The sequence below is a fragment of the Abramis brama genome (assembly GCF_963993115.1).
Source record: "Abramis brama genome assembly, chromosome: 14".
Lineage (NCBI taxonomy): Eukaryota > Metazoa > Chordata > Actinopteri > Cypriniformes > Leuciscidae > Abramis > Abramis brama.
In genome coordinates, this window is record NC_139976.1 from 39,141,966 (window position 1) to 39,157,597 (window position 15,632).

Genomic DNA, 15,632 nt, shown 5'->3' on the forward strand with positions numbered 1-15,632 from the left:
ACACACACACACACACTCTCAGCGTTCCTGATCTCACACACACACACACACTCTGTGTTCCTGATCTCTCACACACACACACTCTCAGCGTTCCTGATCTCACACACACACACACACTCTCAGTGTTCCTGATCTCACACACACTCTCAGCATTCCTGATCTCTCACACACACACTCTCAGCGTTCCTGATCTCTCACACACACTCTCAGCGTTCCTGATCTCTCACACACACACACTCTCAGCATTCCTGATCTCACACACACACTCAGCATTCCTGATCTCTCACACACATACACACACACACACACACACACACACTCAGCATTCCTGATCTCTCACACACTCTCAGCGTTCCTGATCTCTCACACACACACACTCTCAGCGTTCCTGATCTCTCACACACTCTCAGCGTTCCTGATCTCTCACACACACACTCTCAGCGTTCCTGATCTCACACACACACTCAGCATTCCTGATCTCTCACACACACACTCAGCATTCCTGATCTCTCACACACACACACACACTCTCAGCGTTCCTGATCTCACACACACTCTCAGCGTTCCTGATCTCTCACACACACACTCAGCGTTCCTGATCTCTCACACACACTCTCAGCGTTCCTGATCTCTCACACACACACACACTCTCAGCATTCCTGATCTCTCACACACACACACACACTCAGCATTCCTGATCTCTCACACACACTCTCAGCGTTCCTGATCTCTCACACACACACACACACACACACACACACTCAGCATTCCTGATCTCTCACACACACTCTCAGCGTTCCTGATCTCTCACACACACACACACTCTCAGCATTCCTGATCTCTCACACACACTCTCAGCGTTCCTGATCTCTCACACACACACACACACTCAGCATTCCTGATCTCTCACACACTCTCAGCGTTCCTGATCTCTCACACACACACTCTCAGCATTCCTGATCTCTCACACACACTCTCAGCGTTCCTGATCTCTCACACACACACACACACACACACACACACTCAGCATTCCTGATCTCTCACACACACTCTCAGCGTTCCTGATCTCTCACACACACTCTCAGCGTTCCTGATCTCTCACACACACTCTCAGCGTTCCTGATCTCTCACACACACTCTCAGCGTTCCTGATCTCTCACACACACTCTCAGCGTTCCTGATCTCTCACACACTCTCAGCGTTCCTGATCTCTCACACACACTCTCAGCGTTCCTGATCTCTCACACACACACACTCTCAGCATTCCTGATCTCTCACACACACACTCTCAGCATTCCTAATCTCTCACACACACTCTCAGCGTTCCTGATCTCTCACACACACACTCTCAGCATTCCTGATCTCTCACACACACTCTCAGCGTTCCTGATCTCTCACACACACACACACACACACACACACACACACTCAGCATTCCTGATCTCTCACACACACACTCTCAGCATTCCTGATCTCTCACACACACTCTCAGCGTTCCTGATCTCTCACACACACACACACACACACACACACTCAGCATTCCTGATCTCTCACACACACTCTCGGCGTTCCTGATCTCTCACACACACACTCTCGGCGTTCCTGATCTCTCACACACACTCTCGGCGTTCCTGATCTCTCACACACACTCTCGGCGTTCCTGATCTCTCACACACACTCTCGGCGTTCCTGATCTCTCACACACTCTCTCGGCGTTCCTGATCTCTCACACACTCTCAGCGTTCCTGATCTCTCACACACTCTCAGCGTTCCTGATCTCTCACACACACTCTCAGCGTTCCTGATCTCACACACACTCTCAGCGTTCCTGATCTCTCACACACACACACTCTCAGCATTCCTGATCTCTCACACACACACTCTCAGCATTCCTAATCTCTCACACACACTCTCAGCGTTCCTGATCTCTCACACACACACTCTCAGCATTCCTGATCTCTCACACACACTCTCAGCGTTCCTGATCTCTCACACACACACACACACACACACACACACACACACACACACACTCAGCATTCCTGATCTCTCACACACACACTCTCAGCATTCCTGATCTCTCACACACACTCTCAGCGTTCCTGATCTCTCACACACACACACACACTCACACACACACACACACTCAGCATTCCTGATCTCTCACACACACTCTCGGCGTTCCTGATCTCTCACACACACACTCTCGGCGTTCCTGATCTCTCACACACACTCTCGGCGTTCCTGATCTCTCACACACACTCTCGGCGTTCCTGATCTCTCACACACACTCTCGGCGTTCCTGATCTCTCACACACTCTCTCGGCGTTCCTGATCTCTCACACACTCTCAGCGTTCCTGATCTCTCACACACTCTCAGCGTTCCTGATCTCTCACACACACTCTCAGCGTTCCTGATCTCACACACACTCTCAGCGTTCCTGCTCTCTCACACACTCTCAGCGTTCCTGATCTCTCACACACTCTCAGCGTTCCTGCTCTCTCACACTCTCGATCTCTCACACACACTCTCAGCATTCCTGATCTCTCACACACACTCTCAGCGTTCCTGATCTCTCACACACACTCTCAGCGTTCCTGATCTCTCACACACACACACACACACACACTCTCAGCGTTCCTGATCTCTCACACACACTCTCAGCGTTCCTGATCTCTCAGCTTCAGATCAGAAACGAAAGCTGCTGCTCTCCGTCTCATCGCGTTTATATGTAAATTACGCAAGTTTATTTTGTCCATTAGATCAAAAGATCTGACCAAAAAAACATACATTTACCCGCCCATAGGACAGAAGTGAGTGACACTGGACAGAAGAGCCGGATTAAAACCGCAGGTGTAACAGGAATGTGTTTCCCACGTCCACTGTGATCCAGTCGACTGAAACACATCTTACATCAGCTGTAAACAGAGCCTGATTGCTGCACAATAATCTTGCTTTCATTATTAATGCAAGTCAAAATTGCAACTGAATTTTTTTTTTATGAATGGCCAGCCCTAATAAAACTAACACATGCTGTAAATACTGTAATAACCCAAGCTGTAAATACTGTAATAACCCAAGCTGTAAACACTGTAATAACCCAAGCTGTAAACACTGTAATAACCCAAGCTGTAAACACTGTAATAACCCAAGCTGTAAACACTGTAATAACCCAAGCTGTAAACACTGTAATAACCCAAGCTGTAAACACTGTAATAACCCAAGCTGTAAACACTGTAATAACCCATGCTGTAAATACTGTAATAACCCAAGCTGTAAACACTGTAATAACCCAAGCTGTAAACACTGTAATAACCCAAGCTGTAAACACTGTAATAACCCAAGCTGTAAACACTGTAATAACCCAAGCTGTAAACACTGTAATAACCTAAGCCGTAAATACTGTAATAACCCAAGCTGTAAACACTGTAATAACCCATGCTGTAAACACTGTAATAACCCATGCTGTAAACACTGTAATAACCCAAGCTGTAAATACTGTAATAACCCAAGCTGTAAATACTGTAATAACCCAAGCCGTAAATACTGTAATAACCCAAGCTGTAAATACTGTAATAACCCAAGCTGTAAATACTGTAATAACCCAAGCCGTAAATACTGTAATAACCCATGCTGTAAATACTGTAATAACCTAAGCTGTAAATACTGTAATAACCCATGCTGTAAACACTAATAACCCATGCTATAAATACTGTAATAACCCATGCTATAAATACTGTAATAACCCATGCTGTAATAACCCTTGCTGTAAACACTGTAATAACCCATGCTATAAATACTGTAATAACCCATGCTGTAATAACCCTTGCTGTAAACACTGTAATAACCCATGCTATAAATACTGTAATAACCCATGCTGTAATAACCCTTGCTGTAAACACTGTAATAACCCAAGCTGTAAATACTGTAATAACCCATGCTATAAATACTGTAATAACCCAAGCTGTAAACTGTAATAACCCAAGCTGTAAACACTGTAATAACCCAAGCTGTAAACTGTAATAACCCATGCTGTAAACACTGTAATAACCCATTCTGCAAATACTGTAATAACCCATTCTTCAAATACTGTAATAACCCATTCTGCAAATACTGTAATAACCCATTCTGTAAATACTGTAATAACCCATTCTTGTAAATACTGTAATAACCCATTCTGTAAATACTGTAATAACCCATTCTTGTAAATACTGTAATAACCCATTCTGTAAATACTGTAATAACCCATTCTTGTAAATACTGTAATAACCCATTCTGTAAATACTGTAATAACCCATTCTTGTAAATACTGTAATAACCCATTCTTCAAATACTGTAATAACCCATTCTGCAAATACTGTAATAACTCATTCTGTAAATACTGTAATAACCCATTCTTGTAAATACTGTAATAACCCATTCTGTAAATACTGTAATAACCCATTCTTGTAAATACTGTAATAACCCATTCTGCAAATACTGTAATAACCCATTCTTCAAATACTGTAATAACCCATTCTGCAAATACTGTAATAACCCATTCTGTAAATACTGTAATAACCCATTCTGTAAATACTGTAATAACCCATTCTGTAAATACTGTAATAACCCATTCTGTAAATACTGTAATAACCCATTCTTGTAAATACTGTAATAACCCATGCTGTAAATACTGTAATAACCCATTCTTGTAAATACTGTAATAACCCATGCTGTAACCCTTCCTGAAGGGTTAGTGATGTGAGAGAGGCTCACCGGTGCTGCCGGAGCCCTGGACCGCTGAGACCACATGCGTCCCGTTCTGAGTGATGGCCTTGACCGGCAGCTGGTGCTGACCCACGATAGTGACCGTCTGCAGAACACGGGCCGCCCCGCCCAGAGACGTTGTGATGGAAGGAACCGGCTCCACTTTCACTGAGACATAAACGACACACAGCATTACAGAGGCTTTCTGATACAGTGAGGAAAATAAGTATTTGAACACCCTGCTATTTTGCAAGTTCTCCCACTTGGAAATCATGGAGGGGTCTGAAATTGTCATCGTAGGTGCATGTCCACTGTGAGAGACATAATCTAAAAAAAAAAAAAATCCAGAAATCACAATATATGATTTTTTAACTATTTATTTGTATGATACAGCTGCAAATAAGTATTTGAACACCTGTCTATCAGCTAGAATTCTGACCCTCAAAGACCTGTTAGTCTGCCTTTAAAATGTCCACCTCCACTCCATTTATTATCCTAAATTAGATGCACCTGTTTGAGGTCGTTAGCTGCATAAAGACACCTGTCCACCCCATACAATCAGTAAGAATCCAACTACTAACATGGCCAAGACCAAAGAGCTGTCCAAAGACACTAGAGACAAAATTGTACACCTCCACAAGGCTGGAAAGGGCTACGGGGAAATTGCCAAGCAGCTTGGTGAAAAAAGGTCCACTGTTGGAGCAATCATTAGAAAATGGAAAAAGCTAAACATGACTGTCAATCTCCCTCGGACTGGGGCTCCATGCAAGATCTCACCTCGTGGGGTCTCAATGATCCTAAGAAAGGTGAGAAATCAGCCCAGAACTACACGGGAGGAGCTGGTCAATGACCTGAAAAGAGCTGGGACCACCGTTTCCAAGGTTACTGTTGGTAATACACTAAGACGTCATGGTTTGAAATCATGCATGGCACGGAAGGTTCCCCTGCTTAAACCAGCACATGTCAAGGCCCGTCTTAAGTTTGCCAATGACCATTTGGATGATCCAGAGGAGTCATGGGAGAAAGTCATGTGGTCAGATGAGACCAAAATAGAACTTTTTGGTCATAATTCCACTAAACGTGTTTGGAGGAAGAAGAATGATGAGTACCATCCCAAGAACACCATCCCTACTGTGAAGCATGGGGGTGGTAGCATCATGCTTTGGGGGTGTTTTTCTGCACATGGGACAGGGCGACTGCACTGTATTAAGGAGAGGATGACCGGGGCCATGTATTGCGAGATTTTGGGGAACAACCTCCTTCCCTCAGTTAGAGCATTGAAGATGGGTCGAGGCTGGGTCTTCCAACATGACAATGACCCGAAGCACACAGCCAGGATAACCAAGGAGTGGCTCTGTAAGAAGCATATCAAGGTTCTGGCGTGGCCTAGCCAGTCTCCAGACCTAAACCCAATAGAGAATCTTTGGAGGGAGCTCAAACTCCGTGTTTCTCAGCGACAGCCCAGAAACCTGACTGATCTAGAGAAGATCTGTGTGGAGGAGTGGGCCAAAATCCCTCCTGCAGTGTGTGCAAACCTGGTGAAAAACTACAGGAAACGTTTGACCTCTGTAATTGCAAACAAAGGCTACTGTACCAAATATTAACATTGATTTTCTCAGGTGTTCAAATACTTATTTGCAGCTGTATCATACAAATAAATAGTTAAAAAATCATACATTGTGATTTCTGGATTATTTTTTTTTAGATTATGTCTCTCACAGTGGACATGCACCTACGATGACAATTTCAGACCCCTCCATGATTTCCAAGTGGGAGAACTTGCAAAATAGCAGGGTGTTCAAATACTTATTTTCCTCACTGTATGAGTTATGATATTATACTCAGATACTTTCCACATAATAACTGGACAAAATATTGATGAGAGTTGAACGGTTCATCAAACATCTTCAAACAAGACGTAGTAACAGTCATTCCATTAATTACACAAATTAAACCAAATAAATAGTTATTTGGACAAAAAAATATTGATATGACTTGAAATGGTTTTAAAACTCTTGGCTGTTTATTCTTATAATCCATTACATTGTCAAAGACACGACAGCGATATTACAGTGACTGATACTGAAGCCTGAACTCAGACAAAGATGGAATGGGAGAGAGCGAGTCTCCAGATTGAAGGAAGCTGGACAAACACACACCTGGAAATCAGACCTCGGCCAATCAGAATCAAATATTCCACAGGGCTTCTGATATTCAGCCCTATTATCACAGAGCTTCCACACGCTCACCTTTGACCTCCTGGTGCTCTCCATTCTCACGCGTGGACATGACGCTGGTCTGGCTGAACACCGGCTCGGCCACAGACAGGCCGGTGACGGTCGCCATGGACACCGCCGGGATCTGGTGCACCACATGGACCGTCTGCAGGGGCTGCTGGGACGCGGAGGACACCGGAGTAGCTACAGTGTAGGTCAGGGGCTTCAGGCTCTGAGGGAGCTGCCGCTGCACTGTGATGAGGACCGGCTGCGTGTTCAGAGGAGAACCTGTGGGAGTAAACCAGGTCAGACCAGAGACCAAGTCTTTATCACTTGATTCCGAGTCAAGTCCGGAGTCTTTATCACTTGAGTCCGAGTCAAGTCCGGAGTCTTTATCACTGGAGTCCGAGTCAAGTCCGGAGTCTCTATCACTTGAGTCCGAGTCAAGTCCGGAGTCTCTATCACTGGAGTCCGAGTCAAGTCCGGAGTCTCTATCACTGGAGTCCGAGTCAAGTCCGGAGTCTCTATCACTTGAGTCCGAGTCAAGTCCGGAGTCTTTATCACTGGAGTCCGAGTCAAGTCCGGAGTCTTTATCACTTGAGTCCGAGTCAAGTCCGGAGTCTCTATCACTGGAGTCCGAGTCAAGTCCGGAGTCTCTATCACTGGAGTCCGAGTCAAGTCCGGAGTTTCTATCACTGGAGTCCGAGTCAAGTCCGGAGTTTCTATCACTGGAGTCCGAGTCAAGTCCGGAGTCTTTATCACTTGAGTCCGAGTCAAGTCCAGAGTCTCTATCACTGGAGTCCGAGTCAAGTCCGGAGTCTCTATCACTGGAGTCCGAGTCAAGTCCGGAGTTTCTATCACTGGATTCCGAGTAGGGCTGAACGATGTTCTGTTTTAACATCGACATCGCGATGTGCGAATGAGCGAGTCACATCGCCGAGAAAAAAAAAAAAAAAAAAAAAAAAAAAAAGGTCAAAATCAGCTATTTTGGACTATTTCGTCTACAAAACGGAGGATGTTGACCAAAAAGAGGTACTTTGCTGGAGTGTTATAAAGTTGTGGATGGTTGTCTTTTTTAAAAAGTCTTTTATTTTTCATGTTCGCATTTATGAGGAAAAAATAATGTTACATGACCGTTCTCTATTACGGACGCGACCGCTATGAAAGCGGCACAAAGTATTTTAAAACTTTCACAGAGACCTCAAACAGAAAGCACAAAGCCTTTCTTTAAAGCGAATTTCGTTTTGTATTAATTGGATCTTAATTTTAATCAGTGTTTCATTATCCAATTTCCTGGATTTAATAAATAAAAAGTAAATATAACAGACACGACACAGGCACCAGCGCCTGAACTGGAGATTAAGCTATCATTCATGAACCGAAACTCAGCGTATAAGGTAGCCTACTCGCCTCACACACCTAAAAAAAATAAAAAAATAAAAAAATTGAAATATATCTATTATCTACAGAAATCAAAACAAAATAAAACTACGTAATCCGTATGAAAAGTGCATTTCTCTCCTGCGCGCTCACTACTGCGAAGATCGCGAGTCAGTATTCTCAACTTCATCTTTACAGAAAACACTTGTTTATTAATAAACAATTAAAATGTCTCATTGTAATATTTTACAAATTCATAATCATTACTTTTGCTGGTTCTTTGTGACAGCTTTTAGGTGCCGTTTACATGAACGCGTCACTGCATCAGCACCGAAAACACAGAGACAGACAGACAGACAGACAGACAGACAGACAGACAGACAGACAGACAGACAGAGAGAGAGAGAGAGAGAGAGAGAGAATTTTTTTTTTTTTTACTTATTTTGAGGAATTATAGCCTAATGAACAACTAACATCTGTTCAGAGCGCCGCCACGTTGGATTGCGTAGAACGTTCACCGAATTCTGACAGAAATATATTCTAATTTTGGAATAAAATATTATGGCCTTTGTCACTTGTAATGAAGCTTGCTTATTAGTGAAATTATTAATATCATGGAATGGTAATTATTGACTTTAGCCTGGATTGATGGCACGCAATATCGCAATATATATCGTTGGGAAAAAAATATCGCAATGTAATTGTTTTTCCAATACCATGCAGCCCTAATTCCGAGTCAAGTCCGGAGTCTCTATCACTGGATTCCGAGTCAAGTCCGGAGTCTCTATCACTGGATTCCGAGTCAAGTCCGGAGTCTCTATCACTGGATTCCGAGTCAAGTCCGGAGTCTCCATCACTTGAGTCCGAGTCAAGTCCGGAGTCTCCATCACTGGATTCCGAGTCAAGTCCGGAGTCTCTATCACTGGATTCTGAGTCAAGTCTGGATTCTTTATCACTGGAGTCTGAGTCAAGTCTGAAGTCTTTATTACTGGAGTCCGAGCTGTAGGCCTGAAACACACACACACACACTTCCTCTCCGGCTCTAGTGTCAGCAGTGGCACAGTTCTATCCCTGCCGTTACCTGCAGTGTTCTGTGTGAAACAGGCCTCCTGAATGACTGCTAGTTTGGGCTGGATGGCTGGAGCCGGAGCCGGAGCCGGAGCGGGATCGGGGTCCATGGGAACAGGCGAGCCTTCCCTGGATAAGCTGTCTGGAGTCTGAACGCCGCTGGAGTGGGCCGACAGCACCCCGGTGTGGTTCGGAGATGCCGGAGCACTCCTGACAGGGAGAGAGAGGAAAACTAATCTTAGTTTATTTATAAAGCAGTTAAAAACAGAGACGGTTGACCAATGTTCTGAACAATGATTTGAATAAGTTACAAATACAATAAAATAAAAATAAAAATTAAAAATTAAAAAAATAAATCACAGGGAAAAGATTAAAAAAGTCATGCATGACAAAGAACATCAGACATCAGGAGGATTAAAGAGAATAGATGCGCTTTTAGCTCTGATTTAAGATAATGTCCTGCTGGTTCAGTAACAGACACTGGTCAGCTGTTCCACAGGCACCGCAAACACATGAACACATGAGTTACAGTAATAAACTCTCTCTCCCGACAGGGTTACAGTAATAAACACACTGTCGATAGGGTTACAGTAAACCCGGATCACCTGGATGATAGCGGGCCGAGGGGAGTCCGGAAGCAGGGAACGCCACGAGGCCGACGCTTACGAAACGCCTGTTCGACGAGCTTCCCCTCGGATGAGGGATCTATCCTCCAGAACGAGCCTTTTCCCGGCTCCTCCTGGGATCGGGGCACTTTGATGAAATAGCGGTTTAAGGACAGATTGTGACGAATTGAGTTCTGGAAGAGAAACATGAGACAGAAAGGTTAAGGGTCAAAAGATCTGAATCTGATTTGAGACCGTAATGATGAAGCCAGTGAACTACATCACTGATGCTCATTTCCCTCCTGCGCTTCAGGTTTATTCCTTTTTCTGTTTTTTACTCTCCACCCTTTTCTCTGCACATTTACTCCAGCTCAAACTGTGTGCTGTGAAACCAGCAGGAATCATATTAAAAGATTAAAGAAGGATCTGCAGCTATAAACACTCAGGAAGATCAGGAGTTTTCAGCATTTATCAGTTCTGTGGGCAGTAAGGAATAGAAGTTCTATCTTCGTTAACTTGTAAATGTGGAAGGTCATGTGACAGATGTGAACCCATCTGTTTTTTATATCACAAGATCAAAAACCATGAGACTGATCTTGATATATGAGCCCTTTAAATATTTGAACAAATTTGGAAAGCTAGGACTTCATTTTAAACATTGTACTATCATTGTTGTCAACATCTTGTGGATTTTCTGTCTGGAATTTTTTGAGGAAAGTTCACATCAAACACATACAAACACAACAGCACTGCACCAAAACTGAACACGTGAACCGACTCGGGCGCTGAACACGTGAACCGACTCGGGCGCTGAACACGTGAACCGACTCGGGCGCTGAACACGTGAACCGACTCGGGCGCTGAACACGTGAACCGACTGAGACGCTGAACACGTGAACCGACTCGGGCGCTGAACACGTGAACCAACTGAGACGCTGAACATATGAACCGACTCGGGCGCTGAACACGTGAACCGACTCGGGCGCTGAACACACGAACCGACTCGGGCGCTGAACACGTGAACCGACTCGGGCGCTGAACACGTGAACCGACTCGGGCGCTGAACACGTGAACCGACTCGGGCGCTGAACACGTGAACCGACTCGGGCGCTGAACACGTGAACCGACCACGTGAACCGACTCGGGCGCTGAACACGTGAACCGACTCGGGCGCTGAACACGTGAACCGACCACGTGAACCGACTCGGGCGCTGAACACGTGAACCGACTCGGGCGCTGAACACGTGAACCGACTCGGGCGCTGAACACGTGAACCGACTCGGGCGCTGAACACGTGAACCGACTCGGGCGCTGAACACGTGAACCGACCACGTGAACCGACTCGGGCGCTGAACACGTGAACCGACTCGGGCGCTGAACACGTGAACCGACTCGGGCGCTGAACACGTGAACCGACTCGGGCGCTGAACACGTGAACCGACTCGGGCGCTGAACACGTGAACCGACTGAGACGCTGAACACGTGAACCGACTCGGGCGCTGAACACGTGAACCAACTGAGACGCTGAACACGTGAACCGACTCGGGCGCTGAACACGTGAACCGACTCGGGCGCTGAACACGTGACCCGACTCGGGCGCTGAACACACGAACCGACTCGGGCGCTGAACACACGAACCGACTCGGGCGCTGAACACACGAACCGACTCAAACGCTGAACACACGAACTGAACCAACTCAGGCGCTGAACACGTGTCCCGACTCAAACGCTGAACACGTGAACCGACTGAGACGCTGAACACGTGAACCGACTCAGGCGCTGAACACGTGACCCGACTGAGACGCTGAACACGTGAACCGACTGAGACGCTGAACACGTGAACCGACTCAGGCGCTGAACACGTGAACCGACTGAGACGCTGAACACGTGAACCGACTCAGACGCTGAACACGTGAACCGACTCGGGCGCTGAACACACGAACCGACTCAAACGCTGAACACGTGTCCCGACTCAAACGCTGAACACGTGAACCGACTGAGACGCTGAACACGTGAACCGACTCAGGCGCTGAACACGTGACCCGACTGAGACGCTGAACACGTGAACCGACTGAGACGCTGAACACGTGAACCGACTCAGGCGCTGAACACGTGAACCGACTGAGACGCTGAACACGTGAACCGACTCAGACGCTGAACACGTGAACCGACTCAGACGCTGAACACGTGAACCGACTGAGACGCTGAACACGTGAACCGACTCAGGCGCTGAACACGTGAACCGACTGAGACGCTGAACACGTGAACCGACTCGGGCGCTGAACACGTGAACCGACTCAAACGCTGAACACACGAACTGAACCAACTCAGACGCTGAACACGTGAACCGACTCAGACGCTGAACACACAGAAGAGCCGATGGACACTCACCTGCCAGCCCTTGTCTGCTGTCCTGTAATACGGATAGTTCTTCGTGATGTGTGTATATATCCCGTTCAGTGTGAGCTGCTTGTCTGCTGCCATCGTGATGGCCTGAACGATGAGCTGAGCGTACGAGTACGGAGGCTTGGAGTCGTCCTGTTAAACACAAGAACAACACGTTACCGGCAGATCTGAGGCGCACTGATGAACGGGACATCACTGGAGGGAGAGATAACATGCGCTCTTACTTTCGGACTGTCTCCTCCGGAAGCTTCCTTGTCGTTCTCGGATTGGGAGTTTTCATTGATGAGCTCCGCTGTGAGGCCGCGGCTAATCTTATAGCTGGAGAGACCCGCTCCTCGCGGACTCGACGGACACGAGTTAGCAGCGCTGAGGAAACATGACATATGCATAATTCAATAAATTTGTGCTTTAAAAATATCCTAATGATGATAAGTAGGGCTGTGCAATTGATCGCGACTGATTTTCGATTTCGAGGTAAAACGATTATCGTGCAGCGGTGTGCTTTCGTTCCTCCCTAAGCCGGACTTTACATCCAAATCAGCAAAATAAGTGAGAGTTGTGAAATGAAGTCCACTGTTGCTGAACTGCAGGATGTTCCTGATCTTTAAAAAAAACGCTGTTCTCCCAGCGCTTCTCCGAGACGGAGCCAAACGCGCACAAGCAAACTATACTGTGGGCTTCGGATCCGCGGCTAAACGCTCAAACAGCCCTCACACGAAACTGTCGAACGCCGTTTTAGAGCGTGTCCTCGTGAACACAGTCGTGATGTCTTCAGTGTAAACAGTTGGGAGAGAAACGGATGAGCGTGTAACAGTATATCGGATCCATCGGATCAGTGCAGCTCTTAAAGGGACAGCAGCCCAATATTACTGCATTAGTCTATTCCATTAATGCTAATCAAAACCACTCACTGCTCTTGAATGAATACCTTTTGAAGCTTTAATAAGGATTAATATATATATATATAAATAAATATTAAAAAAATGTATACAGAGAAGACTATGCAGATGTATTTTACATTTGGTCACTCAGTTTCTGTTGTAGGCTATTATGTTTCTGAATTCCACTGTTAGTACACCTTCCTGAAAAACCTAAAACACTGTTTATTTCATTTGTATTTTTGTTCTGTTGTATTATATATTTTGCCGGTTTTGTTTGTAATTAGTTTCTTTGTTTTTATGTATTGCCGAATGTCTTCTGTAACTGTTTTGAGGGCTTTAATCACATTAGCTAACCTACTATTAATGTTTGCTGCAGTATCAGTATACTGATCTCTAGTCAAATTTAACTTTGATCATATCGCCCTTTAATAATCGTGTTGAATAATCGTGATTTGAATATTGACCAAAACAATGGAGATGATGTTTGTTAGGGTTAAAGGTTAAGGTTAGGGTTCTGACCTGATGGTTCCGGTGGGAGACGGGAGTGGACTCATCAGGTGTGCGATGTTGTCGGGAATGTTGATGGTCAGCGGGGAGATCTGGGGCTGGACCGCTTTGACGGGAGACTCCGGGGCGTTCCTGCGCTCCCTCCTGTCGCTGGACAGGGCCGTGAACGTAATTTTGATGTTTGTGCTGGGAAATCGGAAAGTGCACCTGCAAAACAGCAAACGAGAGAGTTAGTGATTTCAACCTATTACACAAGTTTATCAAGTTGTATTTTTAAAGTAAATATCCATGAAAATAAAACGCATAGATGTTGATAAACAACAGTATCTCAGCAACAGTAAAGCCGGTTTATATATGGACACCAGCTTGGCCTGATTACATGACTCATATTTCATCAGAAATATATATATATATAAATATACATGAATCTTGGCTCACCCTTCAATGGCCTTTGCGTGATGTTAAACGCTTCTGCTAACCATTAATAGCTCTATTTTATGGACTGAGGTGCAGCTGATTTAATACAGACCCTGCACCAACAAAACAAAGGCGAACCACATCGTCTAAATAAAGATGGAATAAGAAGAACTGTAAACAAATTGTGGTCCTTCCTCCATGCATGCGTGCCATTAAAGGCAAGGTCAAAATATGGCGTTAATAAAGTGTGTTTGCATTAGATATACACGATATATTCTCATAATCATTCATTAGTGTGCATTAAAATATGAATCACATTAACCAGGCTATCAATTCTGACTACTCCTTTTGTCATGTTATGAATGGGTCCAGTGTACGTCAGATGTGGGTCAACTAAAAGGTCATCGGGACTGAATGAAGCCCGCAACACACTGACCAGTGGATCTCCAGCCACTATATTCGTCTGCTATGCTTTAAGAGAAGATGCTGGAGATGCACGCAGGAGAACGCTGTAGTGTTTAGTGTGAACAGACTGAGACAGCGAGCTTGTCATAATCAACACGTGCTGAAACACAACAAACGCGTTTACACTCGGGGCAGCTGCAGCGGGGGCGCGCCTCGCCTCTGGAACACGCCGTCCACGAACACGCCGTTCTTGCCGAGGCACCGCAGGTAGAAGTCCCCGTTCCCGGAGCCGTCCTCCCCGGCGGAGAACACCTCCAGGTGCCTGCGGGAGATGAAGCTCGAGTGGCCCATGCTGACGTCCACGGAGCCCTGGGACGAGTTCCGGCCCACGGTGACCGAGCGCTTCTTCATCAGATACTCGAACTCTCGGCCCTCGAGCCGGGCGACAACCGAGCCCGCCATCTTTACTCGCTCTCTGGACCGGGTCTGGACACTGTAGAAGGAAGGAGCGGCCGGCCGTGTGTCGGTCGGGAGGCCCGGTTGCAGAATTTAGTGGGGGGATCGAATCAAAGGATGAGAAATAAATAAGCAGGAACGCGGCAGCCCGGGGACAGCGGCTCCGACCCACCGCCGCGACAAGAGAACGAGAAAACCAGCAACCCTACCAAACAAACCGAGGAGGCGGGGCTAGCGTGACAGACAGCCGCAGCGACCAATCGCTCTCCAGATCTCGAGGAGAAAACTGCAATCCGGCAATCAGCAGCGAGGCGCGAGCGCGTGTGGCGTCAGCGGTTGGTTGCACTGTGAGCGGCTGACACGCATGTCAAGTCAAGTTTATTTATATAGCGCTTTTCACAATACAGATTGTATCAAAGCAGCTTCACAGTATTAAATTAAAATAATACATCAATGCTTGTTTCTAGTGGAAAATGTCCACGTTTGGTAATGCTGATCAATAGTATTGTTGATTAATTAAATTAAATATCCCAAATATCCCCAT

The 15,632-nt window shown here is 45.9% G+C and overlaps 1 protein-coding gene across 3 annotated transcripts in view; it reads right to left on the reverse strand.

Annotated features, from left to right (window-relative positions):
* foxk2a (forkhead box K2a) overlaps nucleotides 1-15,315 on the reverse strand; it is a 29,497-nt gene extending 14,182 nt beyond the window's left edge. For all 3 annotated transcript variants that reach the window (XR_014609040.1, XR_014609041.1, XM_084135634.1), the window contains exons 1-8: nucleotides 14,817-15,315; nucleotides 13,823-14,017; nucleotides 12,647-12,788; nucleotides 12,408-12,554; nucleotides 10,017-10,210; nucleotides 9,425-9,621; nucleotides 6,997-7,251; nucleotides 4,757-4,915 (exon numbers count right to left, since the gene is read on the reverse strand). Coding sequence is in view for 1 of the 3 variants with exons in the window: in XM_084135634.1 (XP_083991760.1) it covers nucleotides 4,757-4,915; nucleotides 6,997-7,251; nucleotides 9,425-9,621; nucleotides 10,017-10,210; nucleotides 12,408-12,554; nucleotides 12,647-12,788; nucleotides 13,823-14,017; nucleotides 14,817-15,094 (1,567 nt within the window). In the remaining 2 variants the exon portion in view is untranslated. The remainder of the gene's footprint in view (nucleotides 1-4,756; nucleotides 4,916-6,996; nucleotides 7,252-9,424; nucleotides 9,622-10,016; nucleotides 10,211-12,407; nucleotides 12,555-12,646; nucleotides 12,789-13,822; nucleotides 14,018-14,816) is intronic.
* Between the last annotated feature and the right edge of the window lie 317 nt (nucleotides 15,316-15,632).